Source organism: Myxine glutinosa, chromosome 1, assembly GCF_964187855.1.
Source record: "Myxine glutinosa chromosome 1, kmMyxGlut1.1, whole genome shotgun sequence".
NCBI lineage: Eukaryota > Metazoa > Chordata > Myxini > Myxiniformes > Myxinidae > Myxine > Myxine glutinosa.
The window spans coordinates 191,158,762-191,178,934 of NC_136261.1; the positions used below are offsets into that span (position 1 = coordinate 191,158,762).

General features: G+C 48.4%; 1 protein-coding gene across 3 annotated transcripts in view; it reads left to right on the forward strand.

Moving 5' to 3' along the window:
- Positions 1-20,173, forward strand: part of STK16 (serine/threonine kinase 16) — a 102,252-nt gene that overhangs the window by 67,260 nt on the left and 14,819 nt on the right. For all 3 annotated transcript variants that reach the window (XM_068124171.2, XM_068124178.2, XM_078781576.1), the window contains one exon: positions 13,462-13,681. In XM_068124171.2, the coding sequence (XP_067980272.2) occupies positions 13,462-13,681 (220 nt within the window). The remainder of the gene's footprint in view (positions 1-13,461; positions 13,682-20,173) is intronic.

Below are 20,173 nucleotides of genomic sequence, written 5' to 3' on the forward strand. Positions count from 1 at the left end.
ACAGGATCAGGGTTTTCACAAAACAAACTGCTGTCTGATTTATTGCCCATAGGCGGTGCTGCATCCCACGGCTTGCTGTCTTTTGCTTGAGATCTTGAAGCTAGCTTTCCTATCTTCTATTAGTAGTCACGAAACAAACGTTGTGCTTTTATGTATACAAAATTGAGGCTTTTGGAAGAGTGAGCTGACCAAGGGTAAATGGGCAATGCGTGACAGTGGGGGAACAGTTGGATACAAGAATCAAGGGAATGAGCCAACAACAGAGTAGAGAAGGGAGGGGACAAAACATGAGATGAGAGATGATGGAGGGTAGGGGAGTATGTGAAAACACAGCAGCTTGCAAGTAAGAGGGTTGTATGGGGTGGAGTTAAAGGGGGTAGAAAATATTGCAGGTATGGATGAGATCGTAGTCCATCGCTTGCTTGAATCACTGGACAACGGAATGCAATTGAACCGTCTCTGGAAGGCAGCTTCGCAAATGGCTGAAAATTGTTTATGTGTATAGTAAGCCTAGATCTTGGGAATTTAACCATGAGGAAGTTACTGGAAGAACGCATGCATTCAGGAAGAGCTGGGAAGGGAACGAGTACTCCATTGAGCTACTGACCAATGCTTTGTAGGCCGAGTGTAGTTCTGATTAATCAAGGACTTAGAACCACCTGGCTTTAGAGGCCAGCTTTGCTTTGTGGTCGACGCAGGAGAGGTCATGGTGAGGCCGAAAGGTTCATGGCACTGAACCTCTTCCAGTGACTGACCATTCAAATAGTTAGGTGAGATAGTTTAACGATCTTTCTGGAGTGAACGATTGACACCATGATATTTGTCAGGATTGACACACATATTTAATTTTAAGGCCAGTATATAATTGATCTAATTTCTGAGCTATCTCGCCTCGGTTCGAATCCCGACCCAGCTTCACAGGCTGGGTGATTCATCGTTAAGTGTTCCGTCCCTCGTCCCTCGGATGGGCGTTTAACGGGTGTCCCATCTGCTGGCATTAGTTGGTGGACGTAAAAGATCCCACGATGGTGCTCCTGCCTCACACCTAGCTCGGCTTCATGCTGTTCAAACCAAAGCTTTCAGAATCATTGGAATCTCCTGCGATGAAGCTAACTCCGAGGGTCTTTCACTCACTCACCGCAGGCAGGTTGGTGGTCTTTCTGTCTTCTACCGACTCCTCTCTGGCCTTGCTCGCCCAGCTTGTCTGTGCTCTGTCCCCCAAATATTCCGACAGGTTGCACAAGATCTGCCAGAAACCCTCTTCTGGTTAAACTGCCAAAATGAAGACTCTCTGCTCACCTTCACTCTTTCATTCCCCTTTTCTCCCACCTCTGGAACAAACTCCCTCACTCTCTTCAATCCCACTCCTCCCTCCAGGTCTTTAAAACAGCTGTTCACCACCATCTCTTATTTTCCCCCATCCAAAACATTGATCTTTTCTATCCTCGTTAATTCACCCCAGATCCACTTTTTTGAAATTCCGACTTCTTTCCTGGAAGCCCTAGCAGTGTCTATGTGTTAACCCCTTCCTCCCCCCCTTCACATGCCGCTCCCCCCAAGCCCTCTCCCTCCCACAGATCTCCCGATGTCCCTGTTCTCAAATGTTGTACTTGTGTGCTTCTCTCTCTTCCCATCTTGTCTCCCACTCACTTTATCTTATGTTTTATATGTCAGTTTGTCTTTTTGTGATTAATGTTAGCTCTTGCACGAGCCTCGATCTTGTATACAAAAAAAAAAGAAGAAAAAAAAAAGATGCCCTTCGCAAAGACTAGGTAAGCTGTCGTTGACACCATGGCCAAATTCCAAATTCCTGCCCTAACTAGCAGAGGGCACTTCATCCGTGGCACAACCACGTCCTCAGCCAATGTTGCTACCTCACAGCCTTGTGCTGAATGCGAATGGAGAATAATTAGTTGCTTGTTGTACGACTTGGCAGAGATTTAAGACTTCGAGAGTATGGAGAAACACTTGCACTTTTAAAGATTATCCCTGTAACAATTAAAGTCACCAGATATGTAAAGAAGTTTTCCAGACAAGATGGATAAAGGTAAGGATAAAGGTAATGATAAAGTAATCTCTGGATTGTATTTAAATCTTTTGTTATTATTTGGGAGGATATGGAAGCATTTACTGTTCATCCCACTTTGCATCAAGACATTTAAGAATTATCTGCAAAATCTGAACATCAGAACACATGTACACCAGATCCGTGGAAGCACGCAGATGATCCTCTCTGTGGAGGTCATTAATGGGCCAATTGGGTTTTTTTGCCAACAATCCATTTGTGCCATTTGTGCAGATGAAGGAAATGTTGAGTTGGATCTTGGAGACGGCGTGAAGCTGGAAGGTGTGAAAACATTTTGCTACCTCGGAGACATGCTGAATGGAGAAGGTGGATCAGACTCGGCAACGGTTGCTCGAGTGAGATGTGCATGGAAGAAGTTTCGGGAACTGAGTGGCGTGCTGATGATGAGGGGAGTGTCGTTGAAGCTGAAGGGAAAGGTGTATGCTGCATGTGTGAGAAGTGTTATGATTTATGGGAGCGAGACACGGGTCATGAATGCAGAGCAGCAACGAAGGTTGGAAAGGGTGGAAATGCGAATGGTTCGGTGGATGTGCGGAGTATCGTTGAGAGAGAGGAAGACAAATGATGAATTGCGAAAAATGATGGGAATAGAGCCTGTGATTGATGCTGTGAAGAGGAACAGGTTGAGATGGTTTGGTCACGTGTTGAGGAAGGATGAAAGTGACTGGTTGAGAAGAGTGATGGAAATGAATGTAGAAGGAAGTAGATGACGGGGAAGACCGAGAAAGACTTGGCTAAAGATGGTGGAAGAAGAAATGCGGGCAAGGGGGTTAACAAGGAGAGATGCAGAAAATAGGGCAAAATGGAGAAGATTGTCATGGGGACCGCAAGGCTAACCCCCGCTCTAGCAGGGAAAATGGCCTTAAAATGCCTGTTGTTGTTGTATGTTGTAATCCATTTGTGACATGGTAACACCAGTAAGATAAACTGTGCTTTGAGAAACTTGGAACACTATTCCTTAATACTGGAGCATTCCATGGGATTTGAACTCGTAATCACCAGGTAAACTTAACACATCACACTGTATTTTCTCTCAATGATAAAAAAAAAAAGTTGACATTTGATGGGAGATGGGATATAGAGTTCCTGACACTCAAATGTTCATGGAACTCAATATCCTGTCTCCTGTCATATAATTACAGCTGTAGTGTGCACTACCGGAGGTACCAGGTAATCTTGGCACATCGACACTCAGCAATCCACATGCAAAAGCCATCAGGAGTGTTCTTCTTTACCATGGCATTATTTCTTCCATGGTCTGATGCACTTTCTGGCTTCTACGTGTTGTGACACTTATCATGGATGATCAGATAGAGGTTGAGGTTTAATGGCTTTAAAGTGCAGCATGAGAAGTTTTTAAAAACCAAGAATTGGATGCATCTATTCACGCTGGGTATTCCAAAAACCAAATTTAAATCAACAATGAAATGCGCTTTGGGAGACCGTGTACTTTTGAGTTTTCTTTTCAATGCACGGACACAATGACCGATGTAATGTCAGGGAGGACATTTTCTTTCTGCCATTATGTAAACCCTGGAGTGCAGTGAAGAGGAAATTGTGTTTTCTATCTTGCTTGGAATGATTTATCAGGACAGAATTAGTTGCTGTTTGTTGTGGTTCTAAGTTTCTTCCTCAGCAATGATTCGATCGAAGCAAATGTCATCCTCCCGATGAAAACGCCAAAGATATTGATCCAGAGCATACCGGTTCCATTTTCTCCTGCATTCGTCTTTCTTTTCTCAAGACCTTCAGTGACAACACGATGCACAGTTGACTTTGGTATTCTTGAATATGTCGCAGTTTCTTGAACTGTGATATGACAACCTTGAAGCAAGAATTTATTAATAACAAAGACATGTCCTTGAATCGACTGATGGGTTGTCTGCCTGAAAGCTGGCTCCTGTGTACATCTGTGTTGTATTTTTTCTCTCCTAGAAAGGGTGACACCCATTGCTGAACAGTTCTAGATTGCGGATGAGCGTTAAGAAGGACTGCAGAAAATTGTTGGTGGATGACATGTGCATTATTCCTCTGCATCACCATGTATTTGACATGAGTTCTGACATCTTTGCTGAAGCTTTCTGCCATGGCCACATCCTTGTTACTCGATGACATCATTTTAATTACTGAAACCAAAGAAATAGTGTGAGAAACTTGCTGTTACCAGACATATCGGTAAATATTGAGATGAATCCGGCTGCCATTTCAGCAATGGACATGTGCTGAGAAATATCAGCCAAGAACCTCGTCTTCTCATAAGGAGCACCAACAGATAAGCAAGTTGGTAGGTTGGCAGGCAGGTTGGTGGACTTTCTGTCTTCTACCGACTCCTCTCTGGCCTAGCTCCCCCAGCTCTGTCTGTGCTGTGTTCCCCAAATATTCCTGCATGTCGCACAAGATCTGCCAGTAACCCTCTTCTGGTTAAACTGCCAAAATCAAGACTCTCTGCTCACCTTCACTCCTTCATTCCTCTTTTCTCCCACCTCTGGAACAAACTCCCTCACTCTCTTCAATCCCACTCCTCCCTCCAGGTCTTTAAAACATCTGTTCACCACCATCTCTTATCTTCCCCCATCCAAAACCTTGATCTTTTCTATCGTGGTTAATTCACCCCAGATCCACTTTTTTGAAATTCCGACTTCTTTCCTGGAAGTCCGACAGTGCCTATGTGTTAACCCCTCCCTCCCGCCCCCCCCCCCCCCACTTCACATGTCGCTCTCCCCAAGCGCTCACCCTCCCACAGATCTCCCGATGTCCCTGCTCTCAAATGTTGTACTTGTGTGCTTCTCTCTCTCCCCATTTTGTCTCCCGCTCCCTTTATCTTATGTTTTATATGCCAGTTTATCTTTTTGTGATTAATGTTAGCTCTTACTCGAGCCTCGATCTTGTATACAAAAAAAAAAAGAAGACAAAAAAAAAAGATGTCCTTCACAAAGACAAAGCTTCACAAAGCTATCGTTGGCACCATGTCCAAATTCAAAATTCCTGCCCTAACGAGCTGAGGGCACTGCTCTGTGGCACAACCACGTCCTCAGCCAATGTTGCTCCCTCACAGCCTTGTGCTGCATGCGAATGGAGAATAATTAGTTGCTTGTTGTACGACTTGGCAGAGATTTAAGACTTCGAGAGTATGGAGAAACACTTGCACTTTTATTAAAGATTATCCCTGTAACAATTAAAGTCACCAGATATCGAAAGAAGTTTTCCAGACAAGATGGATAAAGGTAAGAATGATAAAGGTAATGATAAAGTAATCTCTGGATTGTATTGTACACCGCTCCTTTCCTATGCCATCTCCAAGCATTGCAAGTCGTCATTGCTGGGCACCGTAGGCGGCTCGGCAGTGACGCACGCTGAAAGGGAGTACTCCGTTTTTGTCCCCCGTCGCACTGCGGAGCGAAAGGGTGACTATGGCTTTCCCCTCCGTCCGTGTGTCCGTCCGTCCGTCCGTCCGTGCGGGTGTGCGTGCATGCGTAAGTGAAGGACCGCATTCGAATTTGGTGTGTGGGTGCAACCCACGTCAAAATCCAAGATGGCCGCCGCCATGTATGTCTCTGATGCCATGTATGTCGGAACCTTGTAACCTGCATATCTTGAAAAATAAGCGAAGTACCAACTTCTAATCTGGTGTGTGGGTGTATCTAGGCATAAGGAAGAACGCTGTTGAAAATTGGGTCGCAACGTCAAAATCCAAGATGGCCGCCGCCATGTATGTCTGAACCTTGTGAGATGAATATCTTGAAAAATAAGCGAAGTACCAACTTCTAATTTGGTGTGTGGGTGTATCTCGGCATAAGGAAGAACGCTATTGTAAATTAGGTCGCCACGTCAAAATTCAAGATGGCCGCCACCATATATATGTCTGAACCTTGTGAGCGAAATATCTTGAAAAATAAGCGAAGTACCAACTTCTAATTTGGGGTGTGGGTGTATCTCGGCACAAGGAAGAACGCTATTGAAAATTGGGTCGCCACGTCAAAATCCAAGATGGCCGCCACCATATATATGTCTGAACCTTGTGAGCGAAATATCTTGAAAAATAAGCGAAGTACCAACTTCTAATTTGGTGTGTGGGTGTATCTAGGCATAAGGAAGAACGCAATTGAAAATTGGGTCGCCACGTCAAAATCCAAGATGGCCACCACCATATATATGTCTGAACCTTGTGAACGAAATATCTTGAAAAATAAGCGAAGTACCAACTTCCAATCTGGTGTGTGGGTGTATCTAGGCATAAGGAAGAACGCTATTGAAAATTGGGTCGCCACGTCAAAATCCAAGATGTCCGCCACCATATATATGTCTGAACCTTGTGAGCGAAATATCTTGAAAAATAAGCGAAGTACCAACTTCTAATTTGGTGTGTGGGTGTATCTAGGCATAAGGAAGAACGCAATTGAAAATTGGGTCGCCACGTCAAAATCCAAGATGTCCGCCACCATATATATGTCTGAACCTTGTGAGCGAAATATCTTGAAAAATAAGCGAAGTGAATGAATGATCGTTTTAAGGCCATTTTCCCCGCTAGAGTGGGGGTTAGCCTTGCGGGCCCCATGACAATCATGGTTCCCTGTTTGAGGCAATGTTTTTACGGCCGGATGCCCTTCCTGACGCCAACCCTTGGTCGCCTCTTACGATGCGCAGGGATACGGTATACCTATTCTAAACCAGGGTACACACTGTGATCATTCATCCCAGCAAGCTGGTACTCAATTTGCCGACCTCGGAAGGATGACAGGCTGAGTCAACCCCCCTGGTGTTAATTCAGCGATTGACCGGGATTCAAACCCAGGATCCTAGGATCCCAAGCCGGCACCCTAACCGCTAAGCCAACACTAGGCAGTGAAGATGGTAATAATTAATAATAATAATAATTGAAAAATAAGCGAAGTACCAACTTCTAATCTGGTGTGTGGGTGTATCTCGGCATAAGGTAGAACGCTATTGAAAATTGGGTCGCCACGTCAAAATCCAAGATGGCCGCCTTGCGTCTTCCACTTTGTCAACTCACATCACTTCAATGACGGGGGACTTCGGCGTAACGCTTGTCACTCTGGTTGTTTGTTTGTTTGTTTTCTTTCTTTCTTCCTTTCTTTCTTCCTTGTTTGTTTGTCCGGGCGATATCTCAGCCATCCTTTGAGCTAGGAAGCTGAAATTTCGGCACAATAGTGAGCAAGTCCTTTGTCAAAAACTTCTTTTTTTTGTTTTTTGATTAATCAATTAATTGAGGAGTTATTTAATTATTCGCGATTAATTAAGTACTTATTTAATTAATTAAATTTCCTTTCTCTTCTGACCATTAACTCAGGCACCTTTTGAGTTAGGAAGCTGATATTTGGACATGCCCATGACCAGGTGATTTGACTGCAAAGGCTATTTTTTATTAATTAATTAATCAATTAGTCGATTAATTATTTAATTATTTGATTAATGACTAAATTTTTATTTTTTTTGTAGTTACACATTCTGATGAAATGATGGTGGTTTATGTGTTCTCTGACCGAATTGATTAATAATTTAATTTTTTTTGGATTATTATTTATTTATTTTCATTATTAATCATTTATTTATTTTCTTTCTCATTTGGCCAATATCTCAGGCACCTTTTGAGCTCGGAAGCTAATATTTGGACATGAGTGACCAAGTGATGTGGCTATCAAGGATATTTTTGATTTATTGATTAATCAATTAATCGATTAATTATTTAATTATTCGATTAATTACTAAAAAAAATAAAATAATCAGTTACAGATTCTGATGAAATGGTGGTGGTTTATGTGTTCTGTGACCGAATTGATTAATAATTTAATTTTTTAATGATTATTATTTATTTATTTTCATTATTAATCTTTTTTTTTCTTTTTTCTCTCATTTGGCCTCATCTCAGGCACCTTTTGAGCTGGGAAGCTAATATTTGGACATGACAGTAACCAAGTGATTTGGCTATCAAGGATATTTTTGATTTATTGATTAATCATTTAATCGATTAATTATTTATTGATTAATCGATTAATTATTTATTGATTAATCAATTAATTATTAAAAATTTTATTAATGAGTTATTTAATTAAATTTCTAAAAGATTCATCTTCGGATGAAGCACGAGTGGTTTAGTTATGCTATTAGCCAATTGATTAAGAAAATATTTTGTGATAATCTTTTATTGATTTTAATTATACAATTAATCAATCAATTAGTGTACCCCTCTCCCTCCCAATGCAGCCTCTATGAGCTGCACTGCGGTATTGCAGGGCGCCGGAGGCGCCCCGGCAATGCCGCACTGTTGCATATTTAATTATTTGGCATGGGGGCGGTGTACTTTGAATGTATCTGTACTTGTTATACAATTAATCAATCAATTAGTGTATACCTCTCCTTCCCAATGCAGCCTCTATGAGCTGCACTGCGGTATTGCCGGGCGCCAAAGGCACCCCGGCAATGCCGCGCTGTAGGATATTTAATTATTTGGCATGGGGGCGGTGTACTTTGAATGTATCTGTACTTGTTTAAATATTTTGTTATTACTTGAGAGGATATGGAAGCATTTACTGTTCATCCCACTTTGCATCAAGACATTTAAGAATTATCCGCAAAATCTTAACATCAGAACACATGCACGCCAGATCAGTGGAAGCATGCAGATGATCCTCTCTGTGGAGGTTGTTACGTGGTCCCCTCGGTGAATACCTGGTCTCGGTGACCCCCGGACCGTGAGAGGAACTCCGCCAGCAAGCTGTATTATATATGCGCTTTCGCCACGCAATCCATATGAATTTCACCCAGGAGACAACTGATGTTCAAGGATATCTATCTATAATTCCAGTAATCTCTGTGTGTATGTATGTATGTATGTATGTATGTATGTATGTATGTATGTATGTTTGTATGTTTGTATGTCTGTGACCGCTGTTTCTCGACAACCACGGGTCCGATATACTTTAAACTTGCCAGGTATATTGCTGGGGACCCGAGGATGTGCCTTTTCAAGGTTTCATATTAATCGGAGAAGTAGTTACCGAGCTATGTCCAAAAAACGATTCAACCAATCAGAGAGCAGCGAGCTATCACGTGTGCCGAACGTGCCGAACAGACTCTGCCTCGGACGGCACATTTGAGAGCGTATTCATTTATTTCACGTTGGCAAACTATGTTGCCGTTAAACTATGTTTTAAAACTAATTAAAACTAATTTGCGATTCATCGCAACTGCGATTTGCGACCTTCCGGACAGTGAAGACTTCACTTCCGGCAGCCAATCACAGAACGCGTTGTTGCGAGCCGAGCCGAGCGCGTGCGCCATTACGGTTCGTAATTCGATTTCTTCCGGAGAAAATAATAATTTCTCGATTTCTTATGCGCATTATTTCTCCCAGAGCGAAGGGCGGAAGCAAAGAGCGTTGTTTTTTTTGTTTACGGGCGTACGGGCGTACGGGCGGGGTAGAGCGTACGGGTAGCGTTTTTTTTTTTTTTTGGCAAGGAACGGGCACCCACGTACGGGCATGCCCTAGTATTTCCAATGGTAATGATACCATACAATTTCAATGACACAACCACGGAGATTTTCCCCGAGCAATCAACAATATACAACCATCAACAATTCCCAATTCACAAGCACTTCCCTATGAGTAAGATGGCCATCTTATATATGTGTGTCCCGGTGAGTACTCACAACCCCCTTTTGGTCTCGGTCCCGCACAATGTCTCTGGGCCCCTCCTGACCAAGATGATGGTCGGCGTCGCCGCACTCGGGCGGTTGAACGAACCCCGGGTGGACGTGTTTCCACCGGGCAGGTATCGTACCCGGCACCCCGGCTACAGCCCCTCGCGGCCACGCGAAGCGGGGACGGGAAAGCAAGCCAAAAGCCCCACGCCGCTTGCCAGGCGTGGTAGGCCCCAACGGGCGACCCGTACGCGTCTTTTTAGACGGTGTCGCGCACGGCGCCAAACGCTGGGTCGGTGCACGGCCACACGACAGTTTGCCGTCCACCGGGCAGGTATCCGTCCCAGTAACTCCTCTCGCCAGACAGGCTCGGGAACGCCGCTTTTCCACACGGCTCAATCAATCCCACCTTTCGTCGGTGCGGGGCGAGGAAGAAGAAGCCTCGTCCTTTTTTTCCTCGTGTCTTTTCCTCTTCCGTTTCCGGGCACTTCCGTTTCCGGCCACTCTTTCAGAAGGGCTCCTGACCCTCCAACCACAACAACTACACAACAACTTAATATACTACACACGGATAAGCAAAGACCTGAATGGTAATTCACATACATTCACATAAATATGTAACAAGGTCAATAATGGGCCAATTGGCCAATTTTTTTTGCCAACAATCCATTTGTGACATGGTAAGACCAGTAGGATAAACTGTGCTTTGAGAAATTTGGAACCCTATTCCTTAATACTGGAGCATTCCATGGGATTTGAACTCGTAATCACCAGGTAAACTTAACACATCACACTGTATTTTCTCTCAATGATAAAAAAAATGTTGACATTTGATGGGAGATGGGATATAGAGTTCCTGACACTCAAATGTTCATGGAACTCAATATCCTGTCTCCTGTCATATAATTACAGCTGTAGTGTGCACTACCGGAGGTACCAGGTAATCTTGGCACATCGACACTCAGCAATCCACATGCAAAAGCCATCAGGAGTGTTCTTCTTTACCATGGCATTATTTCTTCCATGGTCTGATGCACTTTCTGGCTTCTACGTGTTGTGACACTTATCATGGATGATCAGATAGAGGTTGAGGTTTAATGGCTTTAAAGTGCAGCATGAGAAGTTTAAAAAAAAAACAAGAATTGGATGCATCTATTCACGCTGGGTATTCGAAAAACCAAATTTAAATCAACAATGAAATGCGCTTTGGGAGACCGTGTACTTTTGAGTTTTCTTTTCAATGCACGGACACAATGACCGATGTAATGTTAGGGAGGACATTTTCTTTCTACCATTATGTAAACCCTGGAGTGCGGTGAAGAGGAAATTGTGTTTTCTATCTTGCTTGGAATGATTTATCAGGACAGAATTAGTTGCTGTTTGTTGTGGTTCTAAGTTTCTTCCTCAGCAATGATTCGATCGAAGCAAATGTCATCCTCCCGATGAAAACGCCAAAGATATTGATCCAGAGCATACCGGTTCCATTTTCTCCTGCATTCGTCTTTCTTTTCTCCAGACCTTCAGTGACAACACGATGCACAGTTGACTTTGGTATTCTTGAATATGTCGCAGTTTCTTGAACTGTGATATGACAACCTTGAAGCAAGAATTTATTAATAACAAAGACATGTCCTTGAATCGACTATTGGGTTGTCTGCCTGAAAGCTGGCTCCTGTGTACATCTGTGTTGTATTTTTAGCCGAGTCGCAGACGCTGGTCATAGTGTTGCTGTTGTTGTTGTTCTTCTTCTTGTTCTTGTTCTTGCAGAGAAGACAAAACCTCAAAGCTCCACCCATTCTGGGAACCATAGCTCCACCCATTCTGGGAGAGCCTTCATATAAACAAATATCCACCATTTTATTAACTCGCATAGCTTTGAGGCCTGTTTTGTAGGCCCGTGGTGTCTTCCTCTCTCTCACAGTTTTATTTCAAATCAAATTCGATATATCATTTCATTTTTCACAGTCGCTAACATAGTTTTAGACTCGGTTGAAAAAAAACGGGAAGAAAATCCGATGAAAGTTGTCCTTTATAGAACGAAATGAATTCTCAAAGGCCTGTAACTTCAAGTCCATTGAGATTTTTTTTTTTTTAATCGCGGCATGGTCAGTCATACACCGCCCGAAATAAGAGACGGGAAAATGCCGAGATATATATATTTTGTTTAAATCGCGGCATGGTCAGTCATACACCGCCCGAAATAACAGATGGGAAAATGCCGAGATATATTAAAAATTCGTCCATTTGATGACAATCGTCACGATGAAATATTTAATTTATACATCGTCACAATAATGTGGAGAGAGGAGCATAGCTTCGTTCACGTGTCGCCACACACGGGAAATTGCCGAGATATATATTTTTTAAATCGCGGCATGGTCAGTCATACACCGCCTGAAATAACAGACGGGAAAATGCCGAGATATATTAAAAATTCGTCGCCACACACGGGAAATTGCCGAGATATATTTTCACTTTGCACAAAAATAACATCAAGTAATCGAATCAATAGGAATGTCCTGTGCCTATAACATCGACGTTATAGGCACAGCTGCATCTAGGCATTGTGTAACATCGACGCGGCTTTTGTTTTAATTAAAACGTTTTGTACTTGTTTCTCTCCTAGAAAGGGTGACACCCATTGCTGAACAGTTCTAGATTGCGGATGAGCGTTAAGAAGGACTGCAGAAAATTGTTGGTGGATGACATGTGCATTACTCCTCTGCATCACCATGTATTTGACATGAGTTCTGACATCTTTGCTGAAGCTTTCTGCCATGGCCACATCCTTGTTACTCGATGACATCATTTTAATTACTGAAACCAAAGAAATAGTGTGAGAAACTTGCTGTTACCAGACATATCGGTAAATATTGAGATGAATCCGGCTGCCATTTCAGCAATGGACATGTGCTGAGAAATATCAGCCAAGAACCTCGTCTTCTCATAAGGAGCACCAACAGGCAGGCTGGTTGGTGGTCTTTCTGTCTTCTATTGACTCCTCTCTGGCCTTGCTCCCCCAGCTCTCTCTGTGCTTTGTCCCCCCAAATATTCCTACAGGTCGCACAAGATCTGCCAGCAACCGTCTTATGGTTAAACTGCCAAAATCAAGACTCTCTGCCCACCTTCATTCCTCTTTTCTCCCGCCTCTGGAACAAACTCCCCCACTCCCTTGAATCCCACTCCTCCCTCCAGGTCTTTAAAACATCTGTTCACCACCATCTCTTATCTTCCCCCATCCAAAACCTTGATCTTTTCTACCCCGTTAATTCACCCCAGATCCACATTTTTGAAATTCCGACTTCTTTCCTGGAAGTCCTAGCAGTATCCATGTGTTTTATACCTCTCCCACCCCCTTCCTGTGCCTCCTCCCCCCAAGCCCTCTCCCTCCCACAGATCTCCCGATGTCCCTGCTCTCAAATGTTGTACTTGTGTGCTTCCCTCTCTCCCCCCATCTTGTCTACCGCTCCCTTTATCTTATGTTATATGTATCAGTTTGTCTTTTTGTGATTAATGTCAGCTCTAACACGAGCCTCGATCTTGTATACAAAAAAAACAACAAAAAAGAAACCAGCCATGTACATGTGATCATGTGATCCCCTCTTCCCTTTTACTTATAAAGTTAGAACTGGCATGACAATAATTGTGATGACCTTCGTATGCTGATATTGACATATTTGTGTGAAAACTGTTATAATGATTGGTATTCTTGGCAGCGGGTTCAGCTACGTGGATTTGGTGGAGGGCTTACATGATGGTCATTTCTACGCATTGAAGCGCATCGTTTGTCATGACAAAGAAAGCAAGCATGCGGCCTTGTCTGAAGCTCATGCACACCAGCTGTTCCAGCACCCAAACGTGCTTACTCTTGTCGGGACGAGAGAGATGGACAAGGCAACTACTTGTGAAGTCTGGCTGCTGCTGCCTTATCACCAGGTATTCCATCTTGTTTCTCCAATTATTTTATCACTTGCCTCGTGTTTGGTTAGAAATATCTCTGCTGAGTTCTAAACATTCTACAACGAAACCTTGCTTAGCACGGACTCAGCCAAAGGAAATATGCATTTTTTGATCCTTTAATATGCAACTTTCTTCCTTTTTTCTGGAGTCTCAGGCTCATGGAGGAGTTGCAATAAAAAAAATCGTGCACAGACATGCAGACAAATATATGAGACAACACAGGACTTGATTTCAGACAAACACAGCTGCTGAGCTTGGGGGAAGTGATGTAACTCCCTGGTGGGCACTCTGGATACTGGCGACACTCTCTATTTGATGTCATTTTTCTCTCCATGTCCAGTGGGACAATAAGCAGGAAATTTTCTCCTCCCCATGGATGCCGAGCTAAGAGGTTTCCTGTGCTCTCCACATGCATCCCCCGCTTAATGAATGGGCTATGTGTCTTTATACCTCCTTCGTTATGCGGGAGCTCGTTTTCCATTATTTCTTATGGGATAATTACGCTTCGTTTCCTAACCATAATTTTTCGGTCTGAAAGCAAAGCCATATGCTTCGTATAACGATGGCATTAGTTGCAAGTGACATTATTGGTTCACGAGTTATCAAGTGACCACTATATTCGTCATGTGTGTGCGTCTGTCTGTGTGTCTGTCTGTGCGCAGCATAACTACCCGATGATATCATCCGATCTTGATGAAACTTGGGTGGGAGGTTGATAACATGATCTAGTTGTGTCCTGCCTAGAGTGGGCGTATTGCGCCCATTGTGGGCGGAGCCACGCCCGAAAAAGATGTCTTTTTAGGTGGTAAACGAGTTCAAGCTACATCTTCTCCGAGGGGTTTGGTGGAATCTGACAGGGGTTTCGATATTTGGTTAGGCCAATGTCATGTGTCTAGCACCACGGAGCTCGATTTTTCATTTTTTTTTTCATTTCATTTTTCACCGAATTTTCGGTATTGTGTAGCTAACTAACCTCATAACTGATTATACATTATTTTCTATCTCATTTCAAGGCCAGTAACCTTCGTTTTGACATTTCGGGCCTGTCCTGTCCGGGCCTGTTTCGGTTATAGTCCGTCCTTTGTCATTGAATACCGCTCGCTCGTGAACCATCGTCGTCTCCTGACTTGTACTCTCATTATTTACCTATTAATAACGACAGTAACACAATAATAAAGTTAATTTAGTTGTAACACTTGCCAAAACTAGATGGTATTCATAGAATACTTACCCTGGGCAGTCAACTTGGTGCGAGCCAACTCTTCTGTTTTTGAAGGGTTTTTTTCTTTGATCCAATATGGCTGCCAGATCACTTGAGCGATTACATCATAAATTTATATTCTCTAATATAATTGTTGCATAGATCACACTCAATAAATTTTAAACTGATCAGACGAAGCGCTGTCCCTGTCAAATTATGACGTTGAAGAGCCGGGCTCTTGCTTGAGACGGACGAAATGACGGGCAAGACACAAACTCGTCCGAGAAGATGTTTATTGTAAAAACCAACTCGGGAACTCTGAAAAGCCCGTCTATCGGGCTGCATATATATCCAAAACCAGAAAGCATAACCGAAACCGAAAGCCACACCTCTCAGACGAGGCGTGTTTCGGTGGTCACGTGACCGACAGGTGCAAAGGATTATAACCGCACGCGCAGCACGCTTTGGTGGTCACGTGACCAGCCACCCCGGCGCCGAGGTTGTCCGCCGGTGACGTCACCGGCTGGAGCAAGGAGATTCTGCTGCTGGTCTCGCTTGGGGGACCCATGGGTCGCTACACACGCCCCCCCAGAATGGACTTGATCCAGGAAGGTCGACCTGAGGGGGGTCCGGATGACCCGCCCGAAACGACCCCTGGCCAGTCCGGTGTGGTGGCGGGTGGTCGGATGGGGGTGCAGTGGACGGGGGGCGGCCGCGCCGTGGTGGGAGAGCCAGCCGTGGCGGCTGGCCGACGTCCATGTGGGCCGGTTTGAGGCGGTCCAGCGAAATCCGGTCCGCCCGGCCGCCGATGCTGACGATGAAGGACTTGTTGTCCCGTCGTAGGACCCGGAAGGGTCCGTCGTATGGTGGTCGGAGCGGCCCCCGGTGCGCGTCGTGGCGCACGAAGACGTACTCCGCCGAGCGGAGTGTTGGAGGGACGTAGGATTGGGGGTCGCCATTGGCGGGACGTGGGCACCGGGGCGAAACGTCGGGTGGCCTCCTGGAAGTCCGTGCGCTGGCGCGTGGCGGACCAGGGGCTGGTGGCGTCGGGCATGAACTCGCCCGGTACGCGGAGGGCCTGGCTGTACACCAGCTCGGCGGTGGACGCCTGGAGGTCCTCCATGGGGGCCGTGCGTAGGCCCAAAAGGACCCACGGGAGCCGGTCGGCCCAGCCGTCGTCCTGGAGGCCGGCCATGAGTGCGGCCTTCATGGAGCGGTGGAACCACTCGCACAACCCATTGGCCTGGGGGTGGTAAGCCGTGGTGCGGTGTAGGGTAACGCCCAACGTGCGGGCGATCGCGCCCCATAGTTCGGACGTGAACTGTGGGCCGCGGTCCGACGAGATGTCCGCCGGTGCGCCGAAACGCGCGACCCAGGTGGCGATGAACGCCTGGGCCACGTCAGCGGTGGTGGTGGAGGTGAGGGGCACGGCCTCCGGCCACCTGGTGGTCCTGTCCACCATGGTAAGCAGGTGGGTGAACCCCTGCGATGGGGGAAGGGGACCCACCAGGTCCACGTGGACGTGGTCGAACCGTCGCTCGGGCACGGTGAAGGGAGCCAGCGGAGCCTGGGTATGCCGGTGGACCTTGGCCCGATGGCAGGGTGTGCAGGCGTTGGCCCAGTCGCGGACGTCCCGTCGCAGCCCATGCCAGACTAAACGCGCCGCCACCAGCCGCTGGGACGCCTTCCGGCCCGGGTGAGAGAGGCCGTGGAGCGAAGCAAAAATGCGACGCCTCCAGGTGACCGGCACAACGGGGCGAGGTCGGCCTTGGGAGATGTCGCACAGCAGGACTGTGTCCGCAAAGGGGACGTCAGCCAAGCGGAGGCCCGTGTCCGCCACCCAGAGCGCCTGCACCGTGCCGTCGGTGGCCTGGTCCGCTGCCATGAGGGTGAAGTCGATGCCGAGGTGGACGGCGTTGGCGCCGGCTCGAGAATGGCAGTCGGCCACGGCGTTGTCCTTCCCGGCGACGTGCCGGATGTCCGTGGTGTACTCCGACACGGCGGAGAGGTGGCGCTGCTGGCGGGCCGACCACGGCTCCGTGACCTTGGCCATGGCGAAAACCAACGGCTTGTGGTCGACAAAAGCCATGAACGGGCGGCCCTCCAGGAGGTGGCGAAAATGGCGGACGGCCAGGTACAGCCCGAGGAGCTCGCGGTCGAAGGTGCTGTACTTTAACTTGTTGGGCAGGAGTTGCCGGCTGAAGAATGCGAGCGGCTGCCAGGCCCCGTTTACCCATTGTTCATGGACCGCGCCCACGGCGTAGTCGGAGGCGTCCGTGGTGAGGGCGATGGGAGCCTGGGGTACCGGGTGGGCCAGCAGCGTGGCGTTGGCGAGGGCCCGTTTCGCGCCGGTGAAAGCAGCGTCCATGTCCGTGGACCAGACGACGTCGCGCTTCACCGGCTGGCCGCGGAGGGCGGCGTACAAGGGCCGCATGAGTTGCGCAGCTCGGGGCACAAAGCGGTGATAAAAGTTCACCATCCCGAGGAACGCCTGCAGCGCCTTGACGGAGCGGGGGTGCGGGAAAGCAGCGATGGCTTCGACTTTGGCCGGCAGCGGCACGGCGCCGGTCCGGGTGATGCGGTGGCCCAAAAAGTCGATCGTCGCCGCACCGAAGTGACATTTGGCCGGGTTGACGATCAATCCGTGCTCGCTGAGGCGGCCGAACAGCGTCCGGAGGTGGAGGAGGTGCTCGGCTCTGGACGTGCTGGCGACGAGAATGTCGTCCAGGTAGGTATAGAGGAACGACAAGTCGCGTAGCACGCCATCCATCAGGCGCTGGAATGCCTGCGCCGCGTTTCTGAGGCCGAAGGGCATCCGGAGGAATTCAAAGAGGCTGAAAGGTGTAATCACGGCCGTCTTCGGGATGTCGGCCGGGCGGACGGGCACCTGGTGGTACCCCCGAATCAGGTCCACTTTTGAAAAAATGGTCCGCCCCGCCAACCGGGTGGAAAAATCTTGGATGTGCGGGACGGGGTACCTGTCAGGGATAGTTGCGTCGTTGAGGCGGCGGTAGTCGCCGCATGGCCACCATCCGCCCCCCGGCTTCGGGACGATGTGCAGCGGCGAGGCCCAGGCGCTGTCGGAGCGCCGCACGATGCCGAGGCGCTCCAGCGCCGCGAACTCGGCCTTGGCGACGGCGAGTTTGGTGGGGTCGAGACGGCGAGCCCGGGCGTACACCGGCGGGCCCGTAGTGGGGATGTGATGCTCGATGCCGTGGCGCACCGCGATGGCCGAAAACGTCGGTCGTGTGAGGGCCGGGAACTCCGCAAGGAGGCGTGCGAAGTCGTCCGCCAATGGGAGGGCGCAGAAAAACTCGGTGGGCGCGGCACGGTTCAAGGCGCATGCCAGGGAGATGAAAGTTTCGGCGTTGACGAGACGCCGGCGTTTCACGTCGACCAGCAGCCCGTGGGCGCACAGGAAATCGGCCCCGAGCAAAGCCATGGGGACGTCCGCCGTCACGAACTCCCAGTGAAAGAGCTGGCTGCCAAAACGGAGGGCGACGGTGCGTGGGCCGAATGTGCGGATGGCGGAGCCGTTGGCCGCGACCAAGGGGGGGCCGCAATCGGCGGCCCGCCTGTCCTCCGCCGAAGCGGGAATGACGCTCAGCTGAGCGCCGGTGTCGCAGAGGAAGCCCTGTCCCGACGCTCAGTCCGCGATGAACAGCAGGTTTCTGGAACGGCCGGCGTTCATTGCTGGTATGGAACGCCGGCTCGCCCGCTTCCCGACTTGCCGAACGTGCGCGGGGGCCGACATGATCGGGCCTGCCGCCCGAACCTGGCGTGGAAATAACACCAGGCCGGGTCCGGCGGGGGCTCCGGTCGACGCGTCGGGCCCGGGCGACGCGGCGTCGCCGCTGCCAGTCGCGCCGGCCCGGCGGCCTCCGGGAAGGAAACTGCGTCGCGGGCATCGGGCGGGTGGGCGGGAAGGCTCCCGGCCGCCACCCCGACGAGCTGGCTCGCCGCTCCGGCGAGCTGGCTTGCCGAAGCGATCTTGTCGGCCTCCTTGGCGAGGTCGCGGGGGTTCACGATGGTCGTACCTGCCAGGGCGACCCGTACCTGGGCCGGGAGCTGGCGAAGAAAGAGCTCCTGAAACAGGAAATCCGAGGGGTGCTCGCCGAGCAACGCGAGCATGTAATCCATGCGTTCGGACGGGCGCGTACCGCCGAGCTCAGGAAGGTCGAGCAGGCGTCGTGCGCGCTCAGCCGGGGAGAGGGCGAAAGCGCCCAGCAGAAGTGCCTTGATGGCGTCGTACTTGCCGTCAGCGGGCGGGTTCTGGAGGAAGCTCAGGCAGCGGGCGGCGGTCGCGAAGCCAAGCGCGGCGACCACATAATGGTATCGAGTGGCGTCCTCCTTTATGCCACACAGGGCGAACTGGGAGTCCACCTGCGCGAACCAGACGGCGGCATGTGCTTCCCAGAAGGTGGGCAGTTTGAGGGACACTGCAGTGTCCATCGCGCGTCGTAAATTCGGGGTCACCAATGAAGAGCCGGGCTCTTGCTTGAGACGGACGAAGTGACGGGCAAGACACAAACTCGTCCGAGAAGATGTTTATTGTAAAAACCAACTCGGGAACTCTGAAAAGCCCGTTTATCGGGCTGCATATATATCCAAAACCAGAAAGCATAACCGAAACCAAAAGCCACGCCTCTCAGACGAGGCATGTTTCGGTGGTCACGTGACCGACAGGTGCAAAGGATTATAACCGCACGCGCGGCACGCTTTGGTGGTCACGTGACCAGCCACCCCGGCGCCGAGGTTGTCCGCCGGTGACGTCACCGGCTGGAGCAAGGAGATTCTGCTGCTGGTCTCGCTTGGGGGACCCATGGGTCGCTACAACGTCATAATTAAGCCACCAATGATTTCATCGTTAACAACACTAATTCCCCACGTGGAGTTCTTTACAATGAGTCATGTTTCTTTTTTTCCATGGAGCAGTTTTGGAGATGGAGGTACAACACTTTTTGGCTTTCCAAGATGGCGCCTGTACCATGTGACCTATGGCGTCATAATTATCATTTAAATATTCTACAGGAGGAGGCGCTCCTATGGTTAAAATTTCGTGTCCATCGGACTAACAGTTGCAGAGAAGTTGTTTTATGCCTCTGCCCCCAAAGGTGGCCAGAGGCATTATGTTTTCGGGTTGTCTGTCCATCCGTCCTGGCTAAACCTCGTTTTTCTCAGCAACCATACGTCCGATTGAGACGAAACTTTCAGGGTAGGAGTGACACCCATGCAGAATGTTTTTATGATAATTGTGACGTCATATG